Source organism: Fundulus heteroclitus, chromosome 5 (assembly GCF_011125445.2).
Source record: "Fundulus heteroclitus isolate FHET01 chromosome 5, MU-UCD_Fhet_4.1, whole genome shotgun sequence".
NCBI lineage: Eukaryota > Metazoa > Chordata > Actinopteri > Cyprinodontiformes > Fundulidae > Fundulus > Fundulus heteroclitus.
Genome location: NC_046365.1, coordinates 34,469,930 through 34,486,198, shown reverse-complemented (window position 1 = coordinate 34,486,198; position 16,269 = coordinate 34,469,930). Strand labels below are relative to the sequence as shown.

General features: G+C 40.9%; 1 protein-coding gene across 2 annotated transcripts in view; it reads left to right on the top strand.

The window, feature by feature from the left end:
* fhdc1 (FH2 domain containing 1) overlaps positions 1-16,269 on the top strand; it is a 44,307-nt gene that overhangs the window by 27,122 nt on the left and 916 nt on the right. For both annotated transcript variants that reach the window (XM_021322208.2, XM_021322209.2), the window contains exons 4-12: positions 4,454-4,556; positions 4,690-4,775; positions 6,653-6,753; positions 7,482-7,552; positions 7,899-8,006; positions 8,764-8,834; positions 10,494-10,611; positions 10,717-10,881; positions 12,884-16,269. The exon at positions 12,884-16,269 is cut by the window's right edge and continues 916 nt beyond it. In XM_021322208.2, coding sequence (XP_021177883.2) covers positions 4,454-4,556; positions 4,690-4,775; positions 6,653-6,753; positions 7,482-7,552; positions 7,899-8,006; positions 8,764-8,834; positions 10,494-10,611; positions 10,717-10,881; positions 12,884-14,998 — 2,938 coding nt within the window. In that variant the 3' untranslated portion in view covers positions 14,999-16,269. The remainder of the gene's footprint in view (positions 1-4,453; positions 4,557-4,689; positions 4,776-6,652; positions 6,754-7,481; positions 7,553-7,898; positions 8,007-8,763; positions 8,835-10,493; positions 10,612-10,716; positions 10,882-12,883) is intronic.

Below are 16,269 nucleotides of genomic sequence, written 5' to 3'. Positions count from 1 at the left end.
TGCAGGCAACGGGACAAGACAAGACTTTCTGGTAGTGAGTGGAAGAATGACGCATGTATATGTAGGCAGGGGTACAGGTGAGCAGAGTAGCCACTAAGTGATTACTGCAGGTGGAGCTGATCAGGTGCAGAGTGGTGGCTGAGGAGTGGACAGAGCTGAGTGGATGATGACTGATGGTTGAGAGGAGTGGAACAATAAATTGTCCAGAAAAGTTCAAACAAAAACAGACAAACCCCTAAATCATGACATAGAGTATATACCTGGACAAATACCACACTGATTATTGAAGCCACTTCGGCTTCCAAAATAAAAGTCCTCCAGCAAATACAGGAAATGACTAAAATAAATCTTCATCATGTAAGGCACTTTTAATTGTCTTGTTGCTAAATGTGTTCTAAGAAATAAACTGGACTTGCCATGCCTATAACTCTCACAATGCCCAAATAAATACCACATGACTAACTATGAGTGCTGAACAAACATCTGCGGACTTACAAGTTCAAGATGCTCACACTCAGAGCTCAATTTGTGAGCGTGATCAATCCAGAAGATCAGTTTGCTACAATCGATCTGACAGACGCTTACTTTCACGTTTTGATCTAATCGGACCAGAGACAATTTGCCAGATTCACTTTCGAAGTTACGGCGTACATGTAGCTCTTCCTACTCTTCTATCCATTGCTCGCCCACCTTACCTTTACAAAAATGTGTTGAAGAGGCAGGGTTAGCACCTATAAAAGGCATTTAAATGCTTGCTTATCTGGACGACTGGGCTCTGAGAATAGGCTACAGCTGGCCCATGTTGAAATGATGGGGTGTCCTGTGAGTTCTCAAATAAAGCAGACTAACTCACAGCCAACAATTTTCTTTCCCAGGCCTGGAAATATGTTCCGTGTCGAGTCAAGCTCGCCTCTCAGGGCACAAGAGTGACTGTTTTGTTTTTTTAACGCTGCCTCACTCAGTTTCAGTGGGATGCAAACTACGATTTTACAGCTGCTGGGCATTATAGTCTCTGTAACAGCTGTAGCGCCACTCGCTCTACTAAATATGTATGCATTCCAGCACTGGACACGCTCACACAGGCTGTCCGCATCACCACCTGTTGACATAGGGTTCCCCAATAGGAAGAGTCTATCTCTGTCAGGTGGTATTTACAGGTGCCTCCTTGAGGCTGTGGGTTGCTCTGTATGATGGCAGGACAGTGAGAGAGATTTGGACCCCTGTACAGTCCAAACTATAATATCAATCAGCTGGAGCTGTTAGCAACATTCCTGGTTCAGTCATTTGACCCAGAATTTTAATGCACTGCATGCTACACTATGCAGATGCTCTGTGTGCGCTGATGAAGATTCCTTCATCTCAGCATGCTGCATTAATTGAAGTTATTGATATGGCAGCAGATTTGATCTTGTATTCTAAATATTTCAGTGAATAATGGTTTGGCCTCTTTGGGGCACTCATAGAATATTTATGGTGCATTCAACTTTGCCCAAAGATGGTCCGCAAACTATTAGGTATCCAAAAAATTACACAAAGCTACCCTGATGCAGTAGCACATGTTACATCCTTCACACCAATTTACACAAAATATAAGTTGTGCATTACAAACAACATTTAAGATAAGATAGGAATTCCTTCAATGTCCCTCAATGGGGAAAATGGGGATTACATAGAAGGATGTGACGTGGTTAGTTCCAGTTCAGAAATGAGCTTCATCCCTCCACATAATTTTTCAATATTTTAACATATTTATAAGATAAGAAACCATGTTAGAGCTACTTTAGAACATGACAGTTACATATAAATTAACCAGACACAGAACTGGCTCAGTCTTAAACATAAATAAATCAGTTACTGAAAGGTAACTACAAGTACGTCTTTGCTTGCCTGGGATGTTTCACTGTCTGGATAAAAGTTATTTATAAACTTGGATTGAATTTCCCAAAGTTTACATGATAAAGATCGTGTTAAAAGTAAACAGGACACACTCATTCACATGACGCTAAAGGCGTTATATATCAAACATTAGATTATCTCTCTATTATATCTTCTACAACATTCATTATGTGGCTTCGTATTTGTTTTATAACTGTTGGGAAAAAAACCTAATGAAACCAGCTGTTGTTTAGTGGTATAGGTGTTCTTTTCATTGATAGACTAACTTAAAAAAACAGAAAGTAAACATTTTAAAGGGCACACACAGATGTGCTTTGAACTTGAGGGAAATTTGGAAAAAATATTTTTTCCATACTTCCTGATAACTTCTTATCAATATATCTGTGTATATCTCTGAATGTAATGTAGGCATTTATAAGTACTATGAAAGATTTGACTGTTTACACATCCCTGTGCTTTAATTCATTAAAGATTTAAATCTTTTCTCAGATTTTTCTCAGTGTTTTAGTTTAGATTCTGATTAAATATAAAAGAAAGGCTGCGCTGCCTGTGAAGGATGATACACTGATAAGAGATGCTAAATCTCTACTTATTCTTATTTGTTTAGTTTAGTTAAATTAAAAAAACCCATTTTAGCTGATTTTGCTGTCCCCTGGAGGTATGAGAAACAGCTCTGATGCATTTCTAGTTACTTTCTCAGTTTCAGGTTTCATTTTGCTTCCTGACTGAAATGGAAATCTGCTCGATCCATCGTAACTGAGGTGATAAGAGTGAGAATCAATGTCAGGTGTTTATAAGGGTGCACGGTATAGATTCATTTAACAAGTTAATCCAAAAATGAGTTTGACCATACTGAGGCAGATAGTTGCAGTGGAGTTGAAAAATGTCTGTTCCCATGCCTACGGATTTGCATAGCTCTCCAGTATATTTTAATGAGATTTGACTGGGCCACGTGTTAGAGTCTGACCTCACTGCAGCACTGTTTGTTTATGGTACGGACTTTTTTACTTTATGTCAGCCACAATTCAGTATTGCTCTGTCTAACACATTACATAAGGAGAACTCCTAATTTCAGCCTGTTTACACTTTAGTGTTAACTTTTTTTTGTGCCAGAAACAACCACTGCTACCTACTAAAAATGCATTTTGTGGTTGTATTTTTTTAGTCTTTTACACACACAAACATCCTTGTTTTAAATACTTACTGAGGACCATGCATTGACTTCCATTCATTTTCAACCCTTTGTATGGCCTTACCCTAACCTTAGCCCAAACCCTACCTAGACCTAACGCTAACTTAAACTGACACCTTATTCCTAAATCTAACCCTTACCCAAAAAAAGTGACTTTACATCAAAGTCCTCACTTTACTAGTAAAATGTGCAAAAAAAAATGTCTCACTCATTTGGAAGTACAAGTACACCCACACACACATAAATCACTCAGTTATATATAGAAACACACTTATGTAACGCTGAATTAACATGCTATTAGCATGCTAGCCGCATAACCGGCTACAGACTGGCGTGTTTGTGCTGAGCCACAACAGACCTCGCCTCTCCGTTAACACGCAGGCGCTCCCTCGTCAACAGCGACAGTAATGGTGATCTCCAACAATTTAATGCTCAATATGACATTCTGTACTTCGGTTGTGCCACCTGTAGGTATGACACATGTATTACAACGCGTATTACAACTCCTACGGCTTCCTGTGGTTTCACCTTTACGCTGAAATGTTCCCTGCTTCAGCTGCAGCTTACTCAGATATATTTGCTCATTAGCAGAGCTCTGTAGAGCTTGACTGCATGCTGGCGATACAGTTTAGCCTTTTGATTCAGGTTTGTAGGGCAAGGGACACATCTAAAAGTGGCGGGACACCAACCCTTGGGGATCTGAGATTGAGACCGCTGCGATGTTTAAGAAAAACAAATACACCTTTTTTTATGTTTTTATTTAAGAATAGGTCCAACATGTAAAAATTTAGAATGATCAGAAGTCATAGCTAGCCAAAAGAATCTTTAAAAAGCCTCAGGAAACATTAGTAAAGATGATTTTTAAAGATTATGAAGAAAGATACTTGAAAAAAGGGTGTAAAGAAAAATAATTTGGGACTTTTTCAAGGACCTTCAGGTATTTGATACCCATCATTGAAGCATTTAGTCGGCATGAGCTTCTGGGATATTGTCTGTGATCTTTTTCCACTGTTGCTACTGCGTCATACGCAGATTACAGGAACGCAAAGGTTCTGGCGTTAGACGTGGCATGACTAAGGAAGAGTTTGATGTGTAACTATTGAGCACTCGCACAGCTGAGTCACACTGATCCGTGTGCAGCTCACATTGTTTTTGGAGTAAAACCCGGTGTCCAGTTTCAGTGTTTGCAGCTGAAGAAAAACTGATGTGAACGTGTAATACCTGAAGGGAGGAGTTTCTCATTTGTTTTTTTTATAACCCTGGCACAGAAAGGGTCAGTGGACAATCAGAACAAGTTTTAAAATTAGTGCCTTTGTAAGCACAAAGGAGGATCAGGCATTCACAGAAAGCACCTGTGTCTTTCAGGTCAAACCGCTCCATTGTTGAAGACATACGACGTGGAGAAGGAGCGATTTATGGAGCCGAGCTGCTCAAAGACCTGATGAAGCTCCTGCCTGATACAGAGGAGGTCTGTCTGTTTGTCCTGTGTTAACATATGAATGGCAAAAATACTCATCAAAGACAATTTGTCTGAATAAAAAAAAAAAAAAAAAAACAATAGATCCTGCTCAGCTTCCTCTTTCTTTTTATTTTCTCTGCAGATCAAGAAACTGCAGGCTTTTAAAGGAGACCCAGACAAGCTGACACTGGTTGATTCCTTTATGTACCTCCTAATCCAGGTGCCTCGGTAAGTTGGTTTCAATGCTGGAGCAGAGCATCTAAAGGAGTTTCCATCAAAGGGGAATCTGGAGTCAGCAGTTTGACAGATAATACAGGGTTTAGCCCAAAATAAGGCACAAAGACGGGTTTTATAACTTTTCAGGGGGAGTTTGTAGGTGGCTGGGAATGTCCTGCTGAATAATATAGTCCACATACGTTTGGAAAAATATAAGATATATTTTAGTATTTTCCAGGTATGGATTAGTTTAGAACATTAGCTCCATCTGCATTATTGGGATGCCTGGTAAAGATTCATGAAAAACGTCAGACCTTCGTTTTATACGCTTACACAGAAAAAAACATTGCTCGGAGATTTTTTTTTGCATCCCACTTAACCAACTTCTCCACTGTGGGGGTAGAAGTTAAAGTGAAATATGGTGCATTTCCACTGTTCATAACCTTTTTAATTAGTGACTAAAGAAGTGGGCAACTTTTCATGTGAGTTCTTTCTTTGTATCAATTTCCTAAGTGATCAAAGGAAAATATTCATTTGATATATATGAATGGCACATGTTCTTGTCTTTCCCATTTTAAAATTTTATTTTTTTTTTTTTTTTGCGGCTCTAGTGGCTCACTTTTTCTGAAAGTAGGCTGACATGAAGGGGAATGGAAGAGGGGGAGAGACATGGGGCAAAGGACAGCGGGTCGGATTCGAACCCGGGTCGACCTCGTCGAGGACTAAGGCCTCTGGGTCGCGCTACCTGCGGCGCCACAAGCGCGCCCGTCTTTCCCATTTTGAAGAGTAGCTAAGATAAACAGACCTTTATGTTATGTGGGGTTTGCAGCTTACAAAATGAAAGTAGAAGTTTCATTTATTTTATAGGAATTTTTAGGGGGGGGGGGCAATAGTTGGGGCTGTGTTGATTCCCCATGGAGTAAAGGTCTATTTAAGGGTTTTATTGATCAAAATTTGTCAGTGTGAGAGTTTTGCGGAAATAAAATAAATAAATAAATAAATAGAGGTATTTATTTAAGGCTATTTAGGCATTTTTTAAAATGGTAAATAAAAGCGGTGCTGTAGAATACCATCCACTATGAGGAGATTCCCTTCCTTCAAAGAGATTTAGTGTCAAAGTCGTGTTTACGAAGAATACAGATAAACTAGTTTCGTTTTTCTTTCATATACCTCATAAAACTCAAAATTGTTAAGTTACATTTCTAATGTGTATTTGTTTTGTTTTGTTTTATTTTATTTAAAAAACAAAATAACAGGCAATGTACGCCTTTTCGAGTCCTGTGGTCTGATAGAATTAAAATCTGTCCTTGACTATAATGACAATTGTTGCATTTGGGAAAGAAAGAAGGAAGCCTGCAAGTCCAGCAGCACCATCCCAACTGTGCAGTACGGCGTTGGCAGCATTATGCTGTGGTGTTGTGCTGCAGGAGGCACTGGTGGACATCCTAAGCATCACTGTGTTAAGGACAACAATGTCAACGTTTTATGAGCGGCCATCATTTGGTCCTCTCTGACACTGTTTGACCCCAATCGCACGCTTTTAAAAGCTGGCTCTCCCAAACACCAAACACTAAGAAAGTTTGAAGAATATCTACAAAATATTGTAGAAATAGTGAAGGATTTCCTAGCTGACTTACAAAAGAATATGTTCAGTATTCTTATTTAATCTCAGTGAGAAAAATGGTTCTTCCTTTTTATAGCATGCTTTTAATAGCTGTCAACTACAACCGTCTAAAATCAGCTTAAAATTGGATGAACACAAATATTATGTTTCCCTCCCGTATTCATTAATGTTTGAAATTACCAGAAGTTAATTGTTCTGAAGAAAAGAGATTCAGCGACTCTCCACCTGTTGTTCTGTTTCATCCTCTCACTGCTTTGGTTTGCAGGTTCGAAGTTCGGATCGAGGCCATGGTCCTCCATGAGGAGTTCTTACCTTGCAGCGCAGCGATGAGCCATGACATCGATGTCATCAGAGCTGCTACTGAAGGTATGACGCACCGACTGCTGCGAACACAAACACCTGTGGCTTTAGACAGGTGACCTAGAAACCGGAGCTGTTGGAGGTGGTTCAAGGCACCCATGTGTGGACAGATGAGAACAGATCTCCGACATTTGCTCAGTTTTCCAGACAGGAAGGTTAGAAAAAGATTTTTAAAAAAGTATGAAAAACGCTCAGCAGAATCAGGCTTTTGCTTGGAATTAGAAAAATTGCATTTAATTAAAATATACTAAGTTGTTAAAATTAGTTAGATCCTCATCTAAACTGTAATGTGCACAATATGTTAAGTGTTTTTTTTTTCTTATCAGACATGGTGTATTTTTCCCAGATAAAAGATTTTTGCTTTGGTCAAGCGTCCCTCGTGATTCCTGCTCAACACAAATTATTCTCCAAGTGTTTGTTTGATCTGAACCTTGTGCTCTCTAATTATCCTCTCTTTCTATCCTAACCAATACATTTTAATTTAATTTTCAGTTCCAACTACTTTTCTAAAGAAGCTACTTTTCTGCTACCAAAACTTATTTTTGCACATGATTTAACCCTTTCAGCATGGATCTTTTTTGCTTGTACAGGGTTATAAAGGCTCAACAGGAATGAATCTATGAGTAAAGCAGGAAGTTGGATCCTGTTCCTGTTGTTAGATTTCCTGCGTGGTGGTGTTTGATTAAACTGAGTTTGTTTTTTTCCTCTGGAAATATGTTCCTGTCATCATGTAGAGCTGATGAACTGTGAGGAGCTTCATGCCGTCCTTCATCTGGTGCTGCAGGCTGGAAACATCATGAACGCTGTAAGATTTTAGCATCATTTAACATTCCTACCTACCTGGATGGGGTTAGTTATTAGGCAGGGGTCATTATGCATGTTATGTGAAATTTGGATTTTCACGGTCTGATGCAAGACACTTTATATTTAAACAACTTTTTCAAAACGTCACATCCTACTTTTCCGCTTTTTAAAACAAACTTTGTTTCAAAGTTTTGCATGGAACTGCAAATATGCACAAGGAGATGTTTACTGCAGAGAACAGTCGACTCTACTCCTCCATTCATCCACAGCTTAATCTGATAACATCGTGCTGCTATTTCACAGAGCGTGATCATTTCTGCCTCTGTTGAATTTCTGTGTTTTCACAGGGTGGCTACGCAGGTAACGCTGTTGGATTTAAGCTGTCATCTCTCCTCTCATTGGCCAACACCAAGGCCAACAAGCCAGGAATGAACCTGCTGCATTTTGTTGCCATGGTTAGTAATATAATGCATAATATATATAATGTATAATATATAACTATGGGTCACTGAGGCCATAGGTCCAGGAGGAAAGCCCAGACATCCCTTTCCCTGGGGACAGACCATATATAAAGTCCCATATATATATATATATATATATATATATATATATATTTACAGTATATATATAATATATATATATATATATATATATATATATATATTTACAGTATATATATAATATATATATATATATATTTACAGTATATATATACTGTAAATGTTGTATATCTGGAGCGTGTAACGAAAATAATTTCCCTCTGGGATTATTAAAGTATTTTCTGATTCTGATTCTATAATAGTTATGAGTGGAAGAAAATGCCAGTAACATCAAATGGTCTCAAAGGACAAAAGAGTGCATCACAACAGTTTTCACATGAGCTTGAATATCAGGAAATAAAATGTAGAAACTGCAATGATTTTAGTTGAACTAAATTAAGTTATACTATTTATATGCAATGTTGAGGTGCATCCTTACTCCCAAAACTTTAGTTATGATGTAGGACGAAGAGAAAACTGTGGACACTGTTATTCAGGAGGGACATGTGGAGAGCAGATGGCGACAGGAAGCAGTAAAGAGCCGGCACTGGCTCGCCAAAATGTTACCTAACTGCGTAAAATGTCTGTGTTCCTACAGCACGGCAAGCATCCTGCTTTCTCTTGTCCAGTATTCAGTGTTTTGATGTGAGCTATGTAATGTTTCCCCCCACAGGAGGCGAGGAAGAAAGACGAAAAGCTGCTAAAGTTCTCAGAGAATCTGCCGCATGTGCAGCGCGCAGCGAGGTGAGCAAAAACGTCCTCTCTATGCTGTTCACGTTTGACATTAAATACATATTAATGCCGCGCCCTCTTTTTCACATTTTTCTCACTACAATCGATATGTAGTTTTGATTTACTGTAATAGCCCAATGTCAAAAGGTGCTAATTGTGAAAGGAAAATGATGCACGGTTTTATTTATTTATTTTACAAATGAAAATCTGAAATGTGTGGCATCGCTTTGTTTTCATCTCCCCCTGAAACTCTGTGTCAAACTGCAATTTGCATTTTCTTCAGTTACAGCATCATGTTTTTTTTTTTTTTTTTTTTGGTTGTGCTTCTAATATAACAGCTTTGCACATGTAAAGACTGACATGTTTCCCATTCTTCTTTGCTAAACAGCTCAAGCTCAGTCAGAATGGGTTAAGAGCATCTTTGGACATTAATTTACAGGCCATAACAGCTCATGATGCTTTCATCTAACCCAAATGATTATAGTTCTGGTTGTATGTTATGTTTAAGGTTATTTTTAGCTGGAGACGAACAGACCGTAGCATGATGCTGCCATCGTTACCACCTGAGCGTTGGATCACTGTAGCTCCTCCCAAGAAAGCCATGGGCCTCTTGGCTGCTTCTCTGATTTTTGCTCTGCTCGCTCAACCTGTCAGGTGTTGGCAGGTTTGCAGTAGTGTCTGATGTTCTCATGTTCAGATGAAGGATTGAACGTAGCTCCATGGTGCTGTTTGTTCACTAATGTTCTCAAACAAGCCCCTGAGGCTACCACAGTACGGCTGTACTCCGCAAAGTCGAACAATCACTACTAATTAGGGGATTTCTCGAGGGGATTGGATGCACTTGGGTTTTGTGTAGGAGGTTTTCAGAGCTGAGCAGGTCTCTATCCCAAGGTTTGCAGGGTTTTGTATTGCAAAAAAACTTAAAAGAATTATGTATCATTAATTTTCCACCCTACTTTCTGCTGGTTAGCTCATATTTCGGTTCAGCTCTGTTGGAAGAATCTTCACTTTTAAATCTTTCGACAAAGGTTTTAGCATCTTTCTGCCTATTTTGTACCAGCTTTTATAGTGCATGTTGCTACTTTTAACCACATTCTGCTTATTTTAATCAATAAAACATGTGAAATGCCCACTTTAGCTCCTCCACAATGGAAAAAAACTGTTTATCTGTTGTTCCGTAATGACGCAACAGGCCTAACTCTCTGATAATATGAAAAAAATATACATTGACTCTTCAATCTGAAAGCTTAAAAAAACAAAGTGACAAGGGTAGACGAGTTCATGACTGTCAGTGAGAGCCGGTTCATCAATAACCACATGGGAGCCATGAAAGCATCCTGTTAAAGATTAAATATGAAGGATTTAAGGGACTGGGAGCAAACTTAGTTCGGACAACGCAAAGGTTCTGCTCCCGCATTATTAAGCAAATTTGTTTTTGAATCCATTTTAAAGCGACTCGTAGAATAAAATGGCATCAAACATCTGTCACGTGCTCATCTCTGTGTGACTTCTTCTAGCTTGTGAATGTCATCAGTGCAGCTCCAGCGCTGCAGAGCCAAGATCGCTCCTCCTTCCCTCCCTGCAGGACTTTTCAGCAGTCCTGTCTGTGAAATTCAACAGAGTGCTCTTTACTCACGGGTGTTCCTCTCCATTCCTTTGTTTCCCCTGCAGAATTTCAGTGGAAAACATCGAGCTGGAGTTTTCCTCCTTGTATGTCCGGATCAAATCCCTGGAGGAGAAGGTCCAGGGAGACGAGCAGCTACAGCTGCACCTGGAGCCCTTTCTGCAGGTGAAGCTGCAGCTCTTGCGCAACACATTAGACACACGCAGGAAGCTCTGAAGGTTCTGCCTCAGCCGCTGCGCTTAACAACATCTGTTTTGTGTCCGGTCTCAGAGCTCAGCGCAAACACTGCAGGACTTAAAGAGGCGCAGGCTGGATCTGCGGAAAGAGGGCAACGCTCTTATAGATTTCTTTTGTGAAGACAAGGACACCTTCAAGCTGGATGAGTGTTTCCGCATCTTTCAGGACTTCTGCATTAAATTCAACAAGGCTGTAAAGGTCAGTGTGAGCGGAGAGAGGCAACACTTTGTGCTCTTATTAGCGACCCTGGTGAAGAGTGTAAAAACTGTCCATTCATTAACTTTTAATTGCAGCAGAGTAACACTGAAAAATTCTATCTTTATTTAAAGTATGTTTAATGCAATGGGGATAAAACATGTTTGAATATTTTATCATTATCAATAAAATTCCTAGAGCCACAATTATTGGCACCCCTTCAATCGAATTGAAACCTTTTGGCTTTATATTTGACTCATTAAATGTAATCTCTATAAATATTTTATTTGACTTCTTAGATAAACATATGACATGAAGCAAAGTCCCAGCTCTCTAAACCATTCTTCAAAATAGGAAAGACAAGAGAACGTCGTAATCGAACAAGTCAGAAGTGTTTTTATCTTCATAATTCAGTAAATGGCTGCAGAAAAAGTCTAAACTTGTCCATAGGCATCGTCAGAGCATTGATGAAAAAGTTTGAAACAGCTGGAACAGTGGTGATTGCTGGTGGTGGGAAATAAATTCCCAAATTCGGTGTTTGACAACATCAGCAATTACTTTAAGGTGAAATTATACTTTGCCATTAAAATATTAACTTATTTTAAGGCTCTTTGCTTATCTTTGCTATAACCATGGCTGGCACTGTTGCCTTTGAAAACATTTTATTTGCTGCTTTGTGCCTTTTTCTGTCTGTTTCTGTTATTGTTTGGTTAATTATCAAACAAACCGAATAACAATGAACTGACAATGAGGGGGGAACGCAGCCAAAGGCTCGTGCGTGCAAAAAATAAATAAATAAATAATATATATATATATAAATATATATATATATATATATATATATATATATATATATATATATATATATATATATATATATATATATATATATATATATATATATATGACCTTCAGAGAAGTATTGATCAGGGCCACTTTAAAAGATTACACAAATGTCTGATTCCTTGAAGGATTACTTAAAGAAAAGGGGTTATGAATTGCTCTGGGCTGCATACCAAAGAATCAGGACAGGGTTGGCTTCATATCAAAAGATTTCTATAATAACTAAAGTAAGTAGTAGGAACCCACATAAAGGTTTTTAGTTAAGTCAGGTGTAGCTCAGTGTGTCAGCATACAGCTTGTTACAGCCTTGACTTTTTTTTATATAATTTGTCATATTAACGGCACTAAATCCCAATCAATATTCGTTTATTTGTTTTTTACCTAATAGATCAGCATGAAGTAGCACATAACTGGGAAGCAAAAGGAAAGGAAAAACAAACATTTTTAATCTGAAAAGTGAGGCTTTAAATGCTTTGCTGTGGTGAACCATGATAGTGGCAGCACCGTGCTGTGGAAAAGATTTTCTTCAGTGAGAAAAGGGAAGCAGGTCAGAGCTGATGGGATGATGGATTAAGCTTGATTTGAGCAAATCCTGGAAGAAAAGAATCAAAAATCAAGATGTTGCAAAAGACAAGAAACTGGGGCAAAGGTTCAGCAGGACCCTAACATATAATGTACAACCAGAGCTACAGTGCAGTGTTTACATCAAAGCATAATCGTGTTAAAATGGCTTAATCAAAGACGTTAAGAGTCTGTAGCCAAACATTAAAACTGATGTTTTACCCGATCTGACTTACCTAGAAGCAACATTTTTGTAAAGAAGAATAGGCAAACATTTTAGTCTCTAGATGTTCAAAGCAGGTAGAGACATGTCCGTAAGCCTTGTAGCTGTAACTTCAGAGAAAGGTGCTTCTGAAAAGTGTTGACTCAGGGAGTGCCAATTATATATATTAGATATTCAGGTTTTTATTTTGAAATGTTTATTAAACTATTGGCTGTACTTTTTGGTGGTCTAACATCTAAAATCATGATAAAAATACACTAGTCTGTTGTTATAATGTGATGAAATGTGGAAAATTCAGTGAGTCTGAATACATTTCTCCATTATTTATAATCCCTGAAGTTTTCCTCCTCCTCTCTCTCTTTTTTTAATTCTCCTCAGGACAACAACGATCGTGAGCTGAAGGAAGCAGCCAGACTGCGGCGCTTACGAGAACTGCAGGAAAAGCGATTTGCGTGGGCCGGCGAGGAGCAGAGCAGCTCATTCGGCCGCAGCAGCAGCGAGAGCGACGTAGAAATGCTGAACAAGGAGGGCCTGCTGGACTTCTTCCGCAAACGGTCTCAGAGTCCGAACAGTCCGCTTGGACGATCGGCGAGCGCCCGCCGCCACCGCCACACCATGACGTCGCTGGCAGACCGTGAACTCCAGGAATACCTCACGCTGTTCGGAGGGGCCGGGAATCCCTCCGCCTCCTCCAGGTTTCACAGCCTGCCTCGGTCCGGCCGGCCTCTCCAGAGGAACGCGATGCCGTGGGTTTTTGGTCAGGACGAATGTCGAGAGTTGACGTCCCCTCACGCAGAAACGGAGCCCATCAGCCCTCTGGCCAGGTTCTCCTCCTCTGGACGAAACGATAACGAGGACCCGGACGGCAACAACAATAATTACTCTTCTGTTTCAGAGGGCAGCGCTCTGCCTCGCCCCTTCTGCGTCTTTCAGAAGCCCGCCCATCTTTCCAACCCCGCAGTTACAGGCCATATGAACGTTAGCGTGGAGAAGCACACTTTGGTCCGAGGTCCTCAAGCTTTTGACCTGCAGAGCTCAAACAACAACAGCAGCCACAAACAATTTGTCAGCCCTGGCGATGTTGTGGCGACTGAACATGAGAAGGAGACAGCATCTCCTCCTACAATCCAGGAGAGTCTAAAGTTTGATGAGCTTTTGGAGAAAAGTCCCGACCCAAAGGCAGGATGGGAAGGTAAAGCGGATTCTCCCACACAGACAAGAGCTTCTTCTGAGAGGGAGAGAGAAGACGAGGATTACAGCACAGTTTCATCCACGACCTGTGATACTCCCCTCCCTCTGGACACCTCTGCGTCAAACAAGAAGCCCACGTTTTACATAATAGATTGTACAGAAACAGACTGCTCTGTGGCGCTGGATTACTCCGAGGCCGAGAGCTCATCGCTCGCCAAAGACGGCCTCCAGCTTGGAGCTGACTGCAGCGAAGATCTGAAAAGCCAACAAGGTCCAAACCCGTCCGTTTCAACTAGTGAGCTCTCAGCACCCAAATCTGCGGACGCGGCGTCCGTGACGGCGTCTGCAACAACCGAGGACTGGGACACAGAGAGCTGTGACACGGCCGAGGGAAAGCAGGCTGTGAAAAAGGAGCAGAAACCGGGCAGAAAACCGGTAAGCTCCAAGAGCAACAAGGCGTCGAGGGCCGGCGGGGGTCGAGGGGTCCGGACTCTGACGAGCAGCGAGAGCCAGGGAATCCGTAAGGTTGTGCCCATCAGCAGGCTGAGCAGGACGGGCAGCAGCAAGAGGACAGACAGACCTTTGGCGCAAGACGGAGGAGAGACGCGCCGGCACCTCCGCGACCAGAGCACGCCAGCGACAGGGCGAGCTGATAAGACAACGAGACCCCCGCGGCACTCCAGCGTACCTCCTGACGAGTCCAAAGTGCCGAGGGTCGCCGGCCTCGCGGGCGGCGTGTCCAGATGGGCGCGAGACTCAACACCGAGAAAGGCTTCCTTCCACAAACCAAGCGCCAAACCCCTGAGAAACGTCCCAAAGCCCGCGCACGAGGAGAAGATGTGCCGCTCCACGCTGAGAGCCCTCGCAAAGGCTCAGGCTGGAATCCAAGGACCCGCGTCTGAGAACAGCAGCTTACAAACGCAAAGCGCTAAAAACTCCGCCGCCCTCCCCAGCTTCGCCCGAAACACTGTAGCCTCGTCTTCCAGAACCAAGAGGGAGCTGGGCCCCCAGTCCGTGCCCACCACTCCGTCCCACAGCCCCTCGCTGCGGGGACGCCAAAGCTCCACAAAGCAGACTCGGGCGTCGCCGACGTTTCACACCAACGAGGAAAAGCCTCAAGGGACACACGTGCGACGGGTGCAGAGCGTCAAGGCGGCCAGCCGCAGCGCCTATCGCAGCGAGACGCCGCCTCCAGCTCCAACCAGGGCGGACATCCGTAAGACTAGCAGCTTTTCTGAAAAGTCTGCGCAACTCAGAGACTCGTTGACATCCGGCAAAGCCGCCAAGCCAGGCTGGAAGTAAGATCCAAGATGGCGGAAGCTAAATGCAGACACAGACAACTTTTCCATTTAGAATAGAGTGATATTTACTCGTCTTACCAATCCAAAAATGCAGAGGTATCCTCTCATAACATGCAAAAGACCTGATGCTGAAGTACATACGACGCTATCACACCTTCTGAGGTTAATTCAGTAGAAGACGAATTGCAAAGATCAAGATGCAACGAATGTCTCTTTATGTCCGTTGAGTTTCTATAGAAAAGCTACTTTTTTATTTTTCAACTAAAGTGACAAGTGGTAAATTGGTGATCTCACACTGAAGCCTCTTTGCCTGCTTAGCTGTTAATGTACAGAACCGTGTCTGCTACTGTCTGTGATATTAATGTCAAAAACTGCTGACTCACTACCATTAATGCTGCTAAGTAGCTCCGGCACCTTGTTTTCAATTCAGGGTTTCATAATCTGGTAAATCCTGCTGCTGTTACTGTGCTTTGGAAAAGTATTGATACACGGAGAGCTTTTTCACACTTTGTCATGTTACAACCAAAAGCCTCCATCTGTTTAATCTGTGTTTTATGTGATAGATTAACAATAAGTCGGGCATAATTGTGAAGTGGACATTTGTGAAGCTTTTCCTAAGTTCATACCGACATGGAGCAAGTTAATATACACCTTCTACATTATTTGAATAGATTTAGAATAATCCCAACTTTGAAATTTCAAGGTTTGATTGCTGGTTTATAATTGTTAGGTATAGTACTTCTATCTTTCTGTTATGACATGGAGATTGGTTGTGTGCTAGTTTCTCCAAATCTCCAAACAGTCTGAGATGTATGGAACGATACAAAAACAGTACACCTATGGAGTGAGTTTGACTTTAAAATACATTTTGTTTAATGTAATATTGCAATAGTTTGTCTCCCAGCTTGAATTATGATCATTCATTATTTGCAGCAATTTATAAACTTCATAAACTCTTTACATTTCTTTTCAGTATATCTAAAATATAATTGCTTATTGCTTGTCTTATTACTACTTAGAATGAAATAGATTGTCCTTAAAAGGAGTGAGAACTTATTAAAGTCAAATTATTTATTTATTGTACAGTCCCTTGCAAAAGTATTCAATCCCCCTTGTCATTTTTCACCAGAAATGTGTATTTTTTATAACCCCGCCCTGACTTGTGCTTCTCAACTACTTTGTCCCTGACTTGTTCAGAGAGCATACAATGATTTTCCTGAGCAGTAGAAATTAGATTGGTTTGCAAATAATACAAAATTAAATAGTTCGCAA